This window comes from Terrapene carolina, unplaced genomic scaffold (assembly GCF_002925995.2).
Source record: "Terrapene carolina triunguis isolate 2854851 unplaced genomic scaffold, T_m_triunguis-2.0 Scaffold96, whole genome shotgun sequence".
NCBI classification, from domain to species: Eukaryota; Metazoa; Chordata; order Testudines; family Emydidae; genus Terrapene; species Terrapene triunguis.
In genome coordinates, this window is record NW_020664447.1 from 35,057,906 (window position 1) to 35,074,491 (window position 16,586).

General features: G+C 42.9%; 1 protein-coding gene across 1 annotated transcript in view; it reads right to left on the reverse strand.

The window, feature by feature from the left end:
* Window positions 1-311: 311 nt before the first annotated feature.
* DCAF5 (DDB1 and CUL4 associated factor 5) overlaps window positions 312-16,586 on the reverse strand; it is a 91,726-nt gene continuing 75,451 nt past the window's right edge. The window contains exons 8-9 of the mRNA XM_024218828.3: window positions 13,534-13,661; window positions 312-4,294 (exon numbers count right to left, since the gene is read on the reverse strand). Of these exons, the coding sequence (XP_024074596.2) occupies window positions 2,477-4,294; window positions 13,534-13,661 (1,946 nt within the window). The 3' untranslated portion in view covers window positions 312-2,476. The remainder of the gene's footprint in view (window positions 4,295-13,533; window positions 13,662-16,586) is intronic.

Consider the following 16,586-nt stretch of genomic DNA (forward strand, 5'->3'; position numbering starts at 1 on the left):
TCCCCCTCCCCTAGAGCAGGTGCTCAGAGGAAGGGCTGAAAGTGTGACTGTTAGGGAATCATTGGACAGTGCACGTCTTTGGGAAGCCATAGTGAGTCCCCATGGCCTGAGGTTATAAGACAGAGCTGAACTTCAAGCCCTGGGGAGCTGTTCTTCTGTTTCTAGTAAGAAAATAAATTAGAAAGTAACACACTAAGCATTCAAAGAAAAGACCTTGCTTATTGGAATACTTTTCAGCGGAGTATTTGGTCAGGAATTCCAGATATTTCATAGCACATGCACAGGAGGGGGAAAAAAGTGACTATAAAGGATAAAAAAAGTTTCCAATTTAATGAACTTTAAAAGATAGATTTTTGCTTTTGCAACCTTAAGATTTGGGCTTACAAAACCAGGATTTACAACAGTTTTTTTTTTTTTAAAGTATAAACAAAGACATTCTAAGAAGCCATCTCGATTACAGCAATCTGAGTCCCACTATTACAGAAATGTTTTTCCACTAGTAAGATAGCAAAATATTAACACTTCCTTGTTGCTACTTACACTTGTTTTGAAAACATTTCCCCCCTCCAACCTTCTTACATGCTCGTTAAATATTCTATCACTCACCATCGGAGTTTTCCCTTAGAAAAGCGGACCCTGACCAGGAGAGAGGAAATCATCTATGGCACGTCATTTCTCTCTCCTCCTCCTAATTCATCAAGGTTTTTCAGTTCCCACAAGGGTAGCACATTCTTCTCCCTTCTCCTTCCCTCTCTCCTCTTTCCTTTCATCATCCTTTCAGAAGCTCTCTATGTCTTTCATTTTCTTTTTTCAGGGCATTTTACCTGTCCCCCAGGTACAGTATCTGTGAGGCAGTTATACTGAAACCAATGCTGAACCACAAGCTGAACAGAATGGTATTGCAAAAAATGTCTTCCCAGGCAGAGTTCCTTATTCCTGAAAATCAGGCAGCCTTTGCTAGCACTTTCTAGCAACTACTAGATTCAGCACAAGCATTTTTTTCTTTTATCGATACTATCAGAACCAAACAAGTAATTTTTACTCCCTATGTATCTGTTTTCTCTTTCCTCCCTAGATTCCTCTCATCTAATTGTGTGGGCAATAGTACCACTGCCCCAGTACACCTAGTGTGTCAGGGCTGTTGGACTACTGCACTCTAGTAAAAAACAGGGCCCAGCCAACATTACCCATCATTCCAGGATGATATACCAGCTTCACAGCGACAAGCTGCAAAGGCACCCTTCTCTGACACAAGACACCTCCTAAGTTTCAGTGTAGCCATATTTAGGGTAAATAGCTCATACATAGAAATACTTGTTGAGCTGGAAACCACAGGTCCAGTTGCAATTTCAATATTGCAGCATGGCAGAGGAAAAAACCAACCACGTACTCTAACACCAGCCTATTTGCACAAGCTCCCTAGTGTGATGAATAAGACCAATTTTGATACAAATGAACAGCAAAATTGGAAAGGCTTGAAAAGCTGTGTCAGATATCTTATACATTCTTCCCTCCCTCCCATCTATAATCAATAACCATCTTCTTTCTTTGACGGATTGCCTCTTGTAAGTATGCACACAGAAGGTAATGCTTTTGTTATACATCCCTGCATTCAGGGTCACGTTCCAGTGACAATGAACCAAAGTATGCCAGGCACATTCAAGGGTATATTTCTGCGCCATATTTGAATGGCCTTTGACTGGAGTTGGGTCTACATCAATTCACACTTCTAACACCAAACATCAATATTTCAGCATAACGATGCAACTGTATTAACTTTTTTTTAAAAAGGTAAAAGGTATCATAGGAACAGCCTACGCTGATTTTGGAAAGAGGCTTGTTTCCTACACCTTAATATTCGTATTAAAATTACTTCACTGAAGTACATCAATGTAAGTGCTTTATGAAGTATCTCCACATACATAAACAAGGAGGATATTTTCAAAACATATCTGACACTTCTTTACTTTCTGAAGTGGAATACAGGGCCAGAGCGCTTTTTCCCATTTGCTCCCATTTTCTTTAAAGAACACACTGCACAGCACTATCAGTGTGGTCTAATTCAACAATCATTCTTCATGAGACTGTAAAGCCTGCAATGTAGAATAACTATCAATATGCAAAAACTCCTCTTCAGCAGAATAATTACATTAACACCAGTCATATTAGGTGGCTGGCTGAACAAACAACACACGTTCACACAAGAATAAGTCAACCGTCTTAATAAGGATTTACTTTAACAGAACCTTGAAGGGTACACTATACTCAGTCTCATTATCAGAGAGTTGATTGGATTTTTATACAGCATGAGCCATAGGCAATCTAAAATAGACCCACTGAAGAATGGAAAGGAGAGTCAGAAAAGCAACATTTTAGACCCCCGGCTCTTGGTGCCTTTAATACTTCCTGTTTTTCTTTTTTAAGGAGAGAGCGAGCACGCACGCAAGAGAGTGTGCTAAACAGATATTTTCATTTATCATGTTTTTAACTTCTTTTCTGATGAAGAATTCTCTGAATCTGTGTCTTCAAACTCTGCTCTGTGCCTTTTCAGTCCTCCAAGAGCTTGAGAGCTCTCACTGTCTGTCAGATGCAAGTTGCTGATATCCTCTTTCGTACCCACACTGTAACTGTTGGAGTCCATTTCAGACAGGCAACAGTCTTTGTGCAAGGTCACACCTGTCTGTACAATGTTGCCATTATCAGCATTTAAGTGTGATTGTAGTCCTTGGGTTATAGTCTCCTGCTCTCCAAATCTCTGTCCATTGTTGAAATATGAAGGGCAAGGATGTAAGTGGCCATTATTGTGATTTACACAGGATGTCTCAAGGTTCCTGTCCTCACTGTCATCAGTTTGGTTTCTGGAGTAATTGCCAGATCCACCACAGATGGCGGCAGCAGAGAGTGAATCCTTGGAAATAGCCAGTGAGTGGTGGCTTGATGCTGGTTGACAGTTCTGGCTGTTTTTCTGTTCTAGAAGTCCTGCAGGTTGAGTGCATGGCTCTTCGGTACGACTACTTAGCCCTTTGCAGATGGCTTTTCCATTGAGCTTTTTGGTCTCAAAAGAATGTTCTACAGACCCACTGCTGGTGTCTTGGGATGTGCTTTCTTGATCCTCCGTCTGTCGCTGATTGTCGCGTTCATGATCTTGACCATTACTAGAGTTTTCTACCGTGCCATATTCCTTTAAAGTTTCTTTGCTGTGGCTTTCAGTAGAAATATCTTGGGCACCTTGAGGAACTAATAAACCCAAGTTACTAGCATCTTCCTTATTTAATGAGGGTGCTGTACTGTGTCTTCCACTAGTTCCTGGTCTCCCCTCATCATTCTCCCCCTCTTCATGAGAGGATTCACCATCTTTACCAGTTGAATAGGATATATAAGAATACTGAAGCCATTTGTAAGCCTTGTAAATCTTTCTCTCTACTGATTCACTATCTGAGCAAGGAGAGGCCCTTCCTTTGAGGACCTCCATATTAGTAGAACTTCTTCCAGGTGAAGAAGCTGGAGAAGAAGAAAGGTCATCTACTTTGATCTGTGGGTAATCATAGAGATCCTCACCTATGTAGGTGCTCACATTTTCTGGATTTGTACTAGTCCTCTCTTCCCTTTGTATTTTCTGTCGTCGTCTCAATGCATTGCGTTGACGTGTTGATGCACGTCGTTCATTCAATTCCTCTTCATCATCTGTGCTGCTACTACTGCTAGAACTGCTAGATTCATTCTCCTCAGGACTTGGGGACCTTGGCCGTGGGAAAAGGTCTGTGTCCAGTTCTGCCTCACAGGTATTCTCATCAGAATCAGACTCATTGGAAAGAGCCAGGAGACGTTTATCCTGATATCTTCTAAGTGCAGATAGCCTCTGTTGACGAGAAGCCACATCTTCTCTTGCTGGCGGAGATTCTGTTGATCTTAAGGTCCCTAAGTTATAGGCTGTTTCGTCCGATTCTTCTGCCATTTGTGGTGGGGAGTGATGCAGAGAGGCAGAGGACTCTGATTCACTATACCCGGAGCGTTCACTTACTCCAGCATGGAGCTGCAAGATGGTGCTTTCACTAAGGTCGCTGTCGGAGTCAGAACTCCAGCCTTCAATCTCCCGGCGCACGAGGGAGTCAAAGAATGCCATCATTCGTGGATCTTCCTGGACAGACTGGTTGGCATAATCATGGGACAGACCACTGCCACTGTTCAGCACAAGACTAATGTACTCTTCATGAGTGTAGAGGCAACGTGAATCATCCTCAATTCTACCATCCAGATCTCCTGTGCAGTCAGGCTGCTTATAAGGACTCCAGATCTGTAAGAGTAAAACAGAAGAATACATTGCTTTTTATATATACATATATACACACACACACACACACACACACACACTATTTTAAATACATACTATTTAAAAGCATTTCAAATACTATAGCAACACAAATGCAAAGATTATGCTATAAAAGACCATGTTTTAGACATAACTGTCCCCCACCTCCCAAACAAGAACTTCTAGTACTTGGAGAACTGTTCCTTTCACCCCATTCCAGATTTTTTTTTAAAAGGAGTTTTTCCTCCCTTGGCGGCTCACATCACAAATCCCCAATAATTTCAGTATTTCAGACTGTAATATTTCTTGCAAATATCAGTGTTCTATTTTTGTATAAATAGGTGTTGCTTACTCACTATGGGTAAGAATAGTTTGTTGCCTACAGTACAATCTAAGCAATAATGAAGGAACTTGTTTCCCAGGAAACTAGGATCACTTGTAATGATGTGCAGTGACATTTCATCCAGTTGCATGCATATATATATATATATATAAATAAATCTGCTCAGTGATCAGGATGCTGAATGCATGCAGGTAAAAAGCTGGATATTACTAGTAAATCTGCTAAACAGTCCTGAATTAAAAGGTTATGTGAGAGATTGACTTCCCCATCCCTCGATGCACCTGATGTCAAGGGACTGCAGTAGATCTAATCAAAAAGATCCCCCACTCCTGCATTCCCATGAAAGAGAGGGGAAGTAAGACTGTTTAGATATTTATTTACGCTACCTTTGAAGGGGAGCTGGGCAGTGATGTTGGGAAATTGACTGACTCAATGTCAACAGTCTTGGCTATGCTACTGATGCAGAGCCCAGTGCTGCTAGAGGTTTCTCGATGAAAGAACAGAATACCAATGCTCTGTAGGGATCATGGGATGCACTAGCTAATGCAATACTTAGATCCTCTTTATTTTATTTCCAGATGGAGAAGCAACAAGACTAAAGCATTAATCTGGACTCTGACACTAACCACTATCACTTTGCTAATGATTAATATAAGTCCAATATTATAATTATGTATATATGTATTGTAGACAGAGCTGGCAGCATCACCTATACATAGCTCTGGTCTACACTACGGGGTTAGGTCGAATTTAGCCGCGTTAGGTCGATTTTAAAATGAATGCGTCCACACACCCAACCCCGTTCCATCGACTTATAGGGCTGTTAAAAATCCACTTGTATACTCCTCCCCAGCGAGGGTAGTAGCGCTAAAAATCGACCTTGCTGGGTCGAATTTGAGGTAGCGTGGACAAAAATCGACAGTATTGGCCTCTGGGTTCTATCCAAGTGCTCCACTGTGACTGCTCTGGACAGCACTTTGAACTCTGATGCACTAGTCAGGTACACAGGAAAAGCCCTGGGAACTTTTGAATTTCATTTCCTGTTTGGTCAGCGTGGCGAACTCAGCAGCACAGGTTACCATGCAGTCCCCCCAGAATCGTAGAGCGTAGAATGTTTCTACGCTCCCACTATCATCTCCGTCCTTGAGGTTATCGCAGATTAGAAGGCGAAAAAAAAACGCACTCGCGATGACATGTTTTCCGAGCTCATGCAGTCCTCCCACACTGATAGGACACATCTTAATGCATGGAGGCATTCAGTGGCAGAGGCCAGGAAAGAATTAAGTGAGCGCAGAGGCAGAACGCGATGCTGAGGCTAATGGGGGAGCAAACGGACATGATGAAGAGTCTGTTGGACCTGCAGGAAAGCCGAAAAGAGCACAGACCCCCGCTGCATCCACTGTATAACTGCCTACCCTCCTCCCCATGTTCCATAGCCTCCTCACCCAGATGCCCAAGAATGAGGCGGGGGAGGCTCCGGGCACCCAGCCACTCCACTCCAGAGGATGGCCGAAGCAACAGAAGGCTGTCATTCAAACAGTTTGATTTTTAGTGTGGCTACAATAAGCAATGTGGCCTTGTCCTTCCCTCCTCCCCCACCCCACCCGGGCTACCTTGTCAGTTATCTCTTTTAAAAAAAAATTAAATAAAGAAAGAATGCATGGTTTCAAAACAATAGTTACTTTATTTCAAAGGGGAAGGGTGGTTGGCTTACAGGGGAATTAAAATCAACTAAGGGGGCAGGTTTGCATCAAGGAGAAACACACACAACTGTCACACCGAAGCCTGGCAAGTCATGAAACTGGTTTTCAAAGCCTCTCTGATGCGCAACGCGCCTTGCTGTGCTCTTCTAATCGCTCTGGTGTCTGGCTGCTCAAAATCGGACGCCAGGCAATTTGCCTCAACCTCCCACCCCGCCATAAACGTCTCCCCCTTACTCTCACAGATATTATGGAGCACACAGCAAGCAGCAATAATAATGGGAATGTTGGTTGCACTGAGGTCTGACCTAGTCAGCAAATAGCGCCAGCGAGCTTTTAAACGTCAAAGGCACATTCTACCACCATTCTGCACTTGCTTAGCCTATAGTTGAACTGCTCCTTACTACTGTTCAGGCTTCATGAGCCATGGGAGCAAGGGGTAGGTGCAACCACGCGGTGCTGCCAGCTGGGAGAGCAGCCTGAGGCAGAAGCCTCCAGCTCGCATGATATTCCAAGCAGAACTGAATCTCCATGAGACGAAACTTAAAGAAGAGAATGACCTGGAGTCTCTGGCTCCCATTCGGTGCTCTAAGAGGAGGATAGCCATGTCTGTCCAGGTGCCCCGATCGACCTCACCGAGGTCTGCCAGGAGCACCCAGGAGACGTATGACGGCTATCAGTCCTACTGCACCATCTGTCGCGAAGGCAAGAGCTGCTGCTGTGTACCAATGCAGTACCATGTCTGCCAGCAGCACCCAGGAGACGTACGGTGACGATGAGCTGAGCGGGCTCCATGCTTGCCGTGGTATGGTGTCTGCATGGGTAACCCAGGAAAAAAGGTGCGAAATGATTGTCTGCCATTGCTTTCACGGAGGGAGGGAGGGAGTGGGGCCTGTCGACATGTACCCAAAACCAACCGTGACAATGTTTTTGCCCCATCAGGCATTGGGAGCTTAACCCAGAATTCCAATGGGCAGCGGAGACTGCGGGAACTGTGGGATAGCTACCCACAGTGCACCGCTCTGTAAGTCAATGCTAGCCACGGTAGTGAGGACACACTCCGCCGACTTAATGGGCTTAGTGTGGAGCTATGCAATCGACTGTATAAAATCGGTTTCTAAAAATCGACTTCTACAAAATCGACCTAATTTCGTAGTGTAGACATACCCTCAGGGTTGCCCAATGCTTCCATTATAAAGACCCAATTTTCAGTCCCTTAGAATGTTGCCAAACTAATTGTTTGGGCTGCAAGTTTCCACGCTGGGTGTCTGCCTCAGATTGAATTTTTTGGAGAAGTTATAGAAAAAATGGTTGAGCCATTTCCCAGAAAGAACAGGAAAAACTATACTGGTTTTGCCCATGTTAAAAAAAATGTTTACAACCATGATTTCATTGAGAAACTTGGGAGTCTACATGCTTAGCAGCAAGAATTTTAAATCTGTCAAGGAGGGAGGCTGCGTCAGGGATGTGCCTTTTGCTGTTCTTGTGAAAAGTGTCCAAATTTGGCCAAGTTATGAGCCTTTGAAATATTTCAGTTTGTAAATGCTCAGTAGAGACTAGTTAGAATTTGGCTGCTAAATTCTCTGCAGATTCCATCTGTACTGAGCAAGCTCCATCCTGTCCCACATGCCTACTGGACTGCCATGTGCGGCGGGTATCATAAGCTGGGGGGAGGCTGTGCCTCCCCAAACGGCGTGACCCTGCCCACACTCTGCCCCCAAGCCTCCCCCCTCCTGCTTCCCGCTCTGCGCGGCTCTAGACTCCCTGTGTGGTAGCCCTGGCTTGGGCCGCGCCACCTGCCTTCCCTCCCGGCGCTCTGGGACTGAGGGGCCTGGGGCCATGCCGACAACCCTCCTGGCACTCCTGGGGTGGGGCTGCGCCGCCCCTCCCTCCTGGTGCTCTGGGGCTGGAGCCACGCAACCCTCCCTCCCGGGGCTAGGGGCGTTAGCCTGGGGCAGGGCTTGCGGCCACGGTGAAAAGGCTCTGGGCTCCAGCGGGGCGATTGGGGAGAAAACACGGAAGGGGCGGGGCCTCGGGCTAGCCTCCCCCAGCTGGCTGTTCACATGCCACCCATGCAAACTACATATGTGCCATTTCACACCGAGCATCCCAGAGCTGCTGCTCCTAGCAGCCAAGGGCTACTGGAACTGGCAGCAGGGAGACTGTGGGTATGTCTACAGAGCAAAAAAAAAACAAACACCCCTGCAGTTGGCCCATGCCAGCCAACTCGGGTTCGCATGGCTTGGGCTGTGGGACTGTTTCATTGCTGTGTAGACTTCCAGGCTTGGGCTGGAGTTCTCTAGGACCTGCCTGAGCCCAGAAGGCTACGCAGCAATGAAACAGCCCTACAGTTTTGAATTACAGGGATTTTTGAATTTCTTCCCCCAAAATATGCCTGATTGTAAAGAACAGGAACTAGGTCCCAAGCACTGAGAAAACTGATCTGGCCTGCTCCTGTGAAAGCATCTCTGGAGGAGTCTTTCCTGGTTTGGGAGCAACTGGGGCAGAGTTTCCCTTGGTGGAACCTGAACTGGGTTTCTTCATAAACAAAATGCCTTGGCCTTTTGCCTGTCCTGTCTGGGTGACCACCACACTGAGGGATGTGGAACAAATGGAGATAATAAGCTTGGCAGGTAACAATCCCTAAAATAATTCATCTCCCAGTAGAAAGAGGAGAGGAGACCAAAACTACTCCCAGTTGTCCCAAATTTTGGTTTTAAAACCTGGGATGGCAACAGATATCTGAGTGCAGAATTATCTGCCTGGTCAGAGATGAGGATGCTTGGATGATCATGCAAGGGGCGTAACTGAGCACTGGAGCTCTACTTACAAGTCTAAGCTGCCTTTGTTATTCATAGGAAGAGAAATGCAGCCCCAAGTGTCTCCGACTTGGGGAGAGGTCATAATCCAGGAAAATCCATGAGGTACTGCACATAATTTATACACCATGTCAAAATAACTGAAAAAAAGTTATGCTCTTAATGTAAGTGAAAATAATTAGAGCCACCTGACTACATCAGATTATCCTACCAAGCAGCAGCAGATAGCCATGTCTACATGGCTTGTCACCATAGAAACAAGGGTGAAAAGATTTTCCTATATTTGATACACTGGTAATTTTCAAACAAGTGGAACATCACCACTCATCCTCAAACTCCAAAGCTGCTATTCATTTTAGGATTTAATGCAAAATGACCGTCATTCTTAAAACTCTCCCTGGACTTGCTTTAGTTTGTGTCCTATGGACATTCTCGCTGTACTCCCAGCATCCCCTGCCCAGCTGCACAGACCTCCTCTCTGGCTTCACAGGTGCTGGTGGGGGTGCCTCATCTGCATCTCTCTGTGTCAGACCATTTTTTCATTCTATCATTTAATTGTAAAGGAGTTTGCAATGCAGTTTGTAGGAAAGATGTTAAACTAAATAAAACTGCAAAGGGCAGCTATTAAACCAGTACCTTAACTCACTTCTACACTCTTCAAAATCATGTCCTCCCTTCAGAAGCCTGCACTTGGAAAGAGAGAGAGCTATACTCAGGGGTTAATGCATCCAGCATTTCCTCTCTGGTAATATGGATTCAAACACACTTTAATCCTGAGCAAAATGAGCATGATGGGGCTCAATCAGGGCTGTTTGAAGTACTCTGGGTTTAACTATACCCTCAAAATAAGCACCCAGCTTTGAATTTAAAGCTTCTTACATGCCGTGTTTTCAGGTCTGGTGAACATCAAAAGTCCAAGCCAATGAGATATATTCATGTGGGTTCATTTTAAAAATCAAAGGCCAAAGCCACCTCTGGAGTAAGACCACTGATTTTATTAGAGTTAAGCCAGAGATTAATTTGGCCTTCATTTGGTACCCAGCACTAAAATAGCAAGTGTGTTGGCAGAAGTGCGTGGGAATCTCAAATAGCTTGTCTGTATTATACCTAGATGTCGGTGCTAGCAGTGTCTTACTTCAATAAGTGCTAAATTTAGTAAAGCTAGTCTAAAAATTAAAACCCAAACAATTGCTTGTATCCACACTTTTAGCTCATCACCGACCTCGTATAGCTGAGGAAATGGAACACTAGTCAATAGCTGAAAGGTTGTCTTTATATCTTCATTTAAAAAAATAAAAAGGATTTTTTCGAGTGGCAGTGAAGGGAAGAGGAGAGCTTTTAAGAAAGTGATTTAAAAACTAGCTGTAGAGGTCCATTGTGCATCTCCCCTCTCACTTGCAATATCATGACATCCCTGAGGCAGCTACAGTAATTGCTTACATGAAAACGTCACATTAGGAAAGGATATACATTTTGAGAGGCTTTAATGCAATAAAAAGCCATTTCCTGTTGTTCTTCATCTCATCTTTTCCATCCACCTGTTCTGTCTCCGTCTGCCCTCAACATGCATCTCTGCCACTTGGTCCTTTTCTTCCTCTTTTCCATGGACATCATTCCCTCTCGTACCTCCTGAATCCTCTCATCCAAATGCATAGCACGGACCCTTAGCAGAGGCAGCTAAATTGACTTTTACCTTCTTAAAAGCAGCTGCTTTTATTGGCCACCAGGCTTTTCCTTGCAATGAAGAGCACTGGACACTTGTCACAGGAACTGGAAACGAAGAGAAGCAGCCAGCACCATGTACCCTACCTACTTCCCATGACGAGCAATTGCTCTGCAGATCAGTTTGGTAACTGCTGCTATGTAAGATGGTACCTCTAATAGGTTAGCAACCTTCACCTGCAGTACTGCAGTGCAGATCTCAGCACTGGAAATGAGCTCAAATGCTGGCAACAGACTTGAACTCAAGACATGCTGGCCCCTAAATGAGAAGCATAATTAGCTGAGCCAGACTGATGATGTACAACAATCAAAGGGCAAGAAGTTCTGCCACTTTCATGTATGGAGTTGCCTGGATTTTATTAAACTTTTTTTCCCCACTGATTTGTTTCCAACTTGTGATCTTAAAGACTTCAGTTGTTTCAAAGCAGATAAGCAAGTTCCATCACACTCACTGTGACAACAGAAATTGTCTTTTAAAGGAAGCGCTGGAGCAGAGTGGTCTTCGAAAGTTACACAACCGCTGAATGAACACTTAACTGAACCAAGCTTTTAATCATTAGACAAAAAGGGGAAAAAAAAGTGTACACAAAAGCAACACAGGGGATGTGTTTATGCCAAAGTTAATCCAACAGACTAAGCACAGTCATGCAGGAAGGATTCACAGGGTAAAGGGTCAATATAGCCAAAATCCAAAAGAGAGACTTTAGACTGCATGAATTAAGTTCACAGAGCCAAAAATTCCTCTGGCAGAATTGCGTTTAAATAGAAACAGGCAGTCTGTTAGAAATGGAAAGTCAATAAGCTTCTAAAGACTGTACAACACACTTTGTCAAAATCCATACTTAGGATGATGCAAGCCAGATATTTTATTTTAAAAACACACACACAAGTCTCTCAGGAGAATATAAATGAAAATGGAAAGAAAGAAAGAAGAGGAGGAAAGTGGAGGTGCAAAACTAATGTGTCAGAGGAAAACACGAAGAAGAAAGTGGAATTAGGATAAGATTCTAAAGGCTGTTAATAGTTGGAATGTGAATGAAGCAGATGGGCACTGGGCCATGCTCCCAAGGATTTGGGCCAGGTCTCATCCCCAAGTTGCAGACTATTAAAACATTCCTTGGCAGGGTAAAGGTCAATTTGTAACTGACTAAAAGCATTTAGTTATACTCAAACAACCTCCTTTCCAGCCATGTGCACTCAAGAATCTTACAAAGCCATTCAAGCAAATGGTTTGAAGCAGGATCAGTTTTCATGGTTAGAAATTTGGTCAGTCTAGGTCTGTCAACAGGAACAGTGAAACAGAATTACTTATTTCCGTTGCAGTGGCATGCAAAGCATGGTAGGTGCTGTACAAACACCTAGGACAACTCAGGAACAGAAGCCAGCTTATCTTACGCCCCCGAGAGAAGTACTTGATAGCAAAATAGGATATACCTCTGCATTCCATGTAGTTTCTGGTAGTCACTGGCCTTCTGAAAATTCTGCACATTTTAAAATGCAGAATACAGAGAAGAGACAATTCTAACACCTAGCAATGTCCATCCCCTCTTGAATACATACAAAGATATGGTAACTTATACAGCTCCACTTATTCATGTCATCATTGTACAAGCATCTTAATACACTTTTGTGAAAAATTATAAATGGACCCAGGAGGTAGTACTTGGGTCAGGTATAGGCTAAGGTTCAGTTGTACTGAAGTCTTCCAGGATGTCAGAAATCATATGAGATAACTGATCATACTACATTTCTGCCAATTCGGGCCAAAATCTCATGAGACTTTAGATATGCTCAAAATGAAACTGGAAAATAGGTTCCTTTTCCTTCAGGCCCAAGCAGGAAACAAACCATAGGGGAAGATTCAAATCCCTAAAATTCAGATCTGACCCTATGCCCCCACACCATTTGAAATTCAATTGGTTTAGATTGAAAATTCTACTTTTGCCAATCTCTAATAAAACACTATATTTAGCTGAAAAAATCTGCTATTAAAAACATATATAAAAAAAGAGACAATGTCTAATATCAGGAACATGGCACTGATGTAATATGGATTCAAATATATGGAAAAAATAGGTTGCCCAAATTAAAGAGTTGGGTAAGAGACAAATCATGTCCGCTTGATAGGCTAGCCAACTTGAGCCATTGCCTTCAGAATACTGCTACCAAACAGCAGCACTTGCTGATGATCAGTTAAGGGCTGCAGGTCATGTGATGCTAACTCTTAGCATCTGGATACAGAACAAATTAAATTATATTAAAAAAAAACAAAAAAAAAACACCGCACCGACATTTTCCTAATGTTACTTTTCTATGTACGCAATTTCTGTTGTTGTCACAGGAATATGATTGCAAATGGTAGGGTATTATGAAAGGGAGAGTGTCCACAAGACAGACAAACAGACATACATTAAAACATAGTCCATACTATGAGAGCCTATGCTGCTATGAAGTCATGACAACTCATGGGGGACACACCTTGTTTGGGGCCAGACAGATAAAGGGACTAGCCCCCTTGGCATCAAACCTTTTTTTGGGGGGGAGGCGGGGAGGGAAGTAAGTCATTAACAAAACAAAGGTGCTGTTTCAATATCAGTTTTTAAAGGAAAAATGTATTTATGACAATGACTGTTCTCTTACCTTTATAATCTTTTCAACGCCAGAGGAGCAAATCATGTAGGTATGGGGATTAAACCGAACCTGGTTTACAATTGACCGATGACCTTTCAACACCATAAAGGCACCATTAACAACCCTGCCGATCCCACCTAGGCAAACAGAAGAAAGAGGAAGGGAACTGAATTGGAGCATACTATATTTAACAGTACATCTTAACTATGTTCTGTAACTCCTGTGTTGACAATAGAATATCAAATATGCACATAAAGTTACTACAGAAAGAATGCACCTCCGATGAGGACTATACCTCCAGCGAATCTGTACTTGGAGACTACACACTTCAACCTCCTAAATAAAAAGCATAGGCGGTTTTAGAACCCCGGGATAAGTGTGATAAACGTATGCATCTCATATAAAAGAACAGCAACATATTTAATTGAACTGCAAGTGAAGCTGGCTTGTTTGAAGCAGAAGACCTACTAGAGTCTAAATTTGAGGCAGAGATGAATTCACAGGTTGGTTCCCCAATCATTGTGCCTTCCTTTATCAGTGGTAAAGATTGCAAGATAATCTGCGGGCAATGAAATGGAGAAAAAGAGCATTGTTCCATGGGGTGTGACTCCTTGTCATGAGGCAAAGGAAATAATCCACACTGGCTATATAAAGAAGAGTGCCAGAAAACAATGGTAGTATCTGTAAGGCCCTACATTAGTGACTCCAATTTAAGTGTGAGAAGCTCTCTGTATTTTATTTTATTAGGTCTATTTCCCAATGACAACTTTTCACACAGTTGATTCTTCAATGTATTTATATGCAAGTATAATTCCTTTGAGAACATGCACTTGCATTTTTAAATAAGGAAATGTCATAATGAAGAATGTGAGCAAAAACAGCACTGTTCTTTAAAAGTCAAAAATGAAAACAACTACAGAGGAAGGAAAATGATCTATCAAAATATAACTCCTGAGGTCAAAATACATCTTTTAGAAAGCTGAAGGCGGTTTACTGATCTATGCTGCCTGCAGCAATCCTAACTTCAAAAAAAGCCACACAAAGCTTGCTTGTTAGGTTTAAACTGAACTGCTTTTTCCCCAAGTGGCTCTGCTCATCAGGTTTCGTTCCCCCTTTGTCCCCATACTTGAGCTACTTCAGAACAAAGATGGTACTGTAGTTCGATTCCTAGGTTGTCCTAATTAACTAGCAACATTTTCTCCTGAAATGGGAGAGCAGTGAAATTTCCATCAAATGGCCATTTCCTGTAGGAAAAGCTGCACTGACACTAAATGGCAGCCGGGAAGGGGAAAAAAACCCCCCAAAACCAAAACCAGACATCATCTCAAATACAGCTTTTATAGCAGCCTTCCTTTGTAGCTTACATGAATAGCGTAGAACATGTAATCTACCAATTTCTCAACCTTTCTCCAGTAGTGAAAGCTTTCATCAGCTGATTTTTACTCCACTCCTCTACCCCTGAAAGCTCACCTCTCAACCTGGCAATGCATAAATGAGGGACACAATGTGTGACAAGAACCCAAAATGACAGGGACACAAATTTACTTGATTTAAAATGTGGGACTTAGTCCTTTTATGTAAATAACTCTTTCCATAACTTCAGTTTCATGGTACTTTATTTCTGGCGGAAGGACTTTTCAATGGTAAAAGAGAAGGGACGCTAAATCTGCGTGGGACACAATTAACTTTGGGACTTGAATGAACATACCACATTTGAGATGTATGCATGAAAGAAAGAGGGAAGAGAGGAGGCCATAAATTAGATTTAAAAAAAACAGCAAGACAGAGACAGCCTGGCCAAATGCTTCAAAACTTACAAAATGAAAAGACCCCCAGTAACCTCTGAGAAATTTGGAAAGTTCTTTCCCCTTACCTACATCTCTTCTTGGGCAGTCACCAAGATTGAACCAGGTGACAATTTCAACTAATTTGGGCAAGTCTTCACAGAAAATATGGTTATAACCGTTATTTACCTCAGAGTTATTCTGAAGATTAGTATTTGTAAAGTACATTGAGAGCTCTGGATGGAGAACAACATGTAAATGCAAAAGATCTTAAATACGTAGGCATCCAGAACTTCACAGCTGTCACTATGCTGCAAAGTGTTACCACTCAGAAATTCAGCGGCAATGGGAAAGGAGCTCCAAACATTCTGCTCCAAAACTGGAAGTCCTCATCATTTCAGCTAACAGAGACTCCACTCGCTGGACCAGACTCATCTGGCTAATCTAGTCCAGTATCCTGTGGCCAGTATCAAATGCTTCAGAGGAAGATGAAAGAAAGCCTAAAATGGACAATTACAGAAAAATTTCCCTATAAGCAGGTTATTCTAACCCTATTAGTTAATGGTGAGCTTATGCTTCCAAACACAAGTGTTTATATCCCTTACAGTAATTTTTTTATACTCTCCAATGTTACTGATGAGATTGTTACCCCTTGTGACCTATGTGGCTAGCCAAAAAATCAGGGTCTTTTAGGTTGTTCCAGTTAGGGTGAGAAATTGGTGAGAGTCATGTATTTCTTTGATGCAATTTTATTTATTTACAAAAAATAGACAAAGTACTGTTTCTCTGAATACAGGAGAAACCAAACAGGAGACAGTTCCTTTGCTCGCTATTCTAAGCCTGCCTTTCCAAAAAGCTCTCACTTCTAGCTTTCCCTCAGGGCCACATTACCAGCACTTCTGTTACTGTTTGCTTGGGTTTCTCTCTGCTTCTGTCACTGTTCTGTTTTTCAATCTCACGTACACACTCTTACTCAAACAATGCCTAGCTGAGCTCCTGCCCATATAATTCAAATTCCTGAGTGACCTGGGATGTGCCTTCATTTTGACAGGAGACATGGGCCTGTGTTTGGGGTAGTGGCCACTCAACTGTTTCAGTCACCTGATTACAATGGCTTCTTTACATTTATCCTGAATGTAAAATGGCGGTTACACTGGACCCATAACAAGGTTTAATTCAACCCATAAGAATAGCCATACTGCGTCAGACCAAAGGTCCATCTAGCCCAGTATCCTGTCTTTTGACAGTGGCCTATGCCAGGGCCCCAGAGGGAATGAA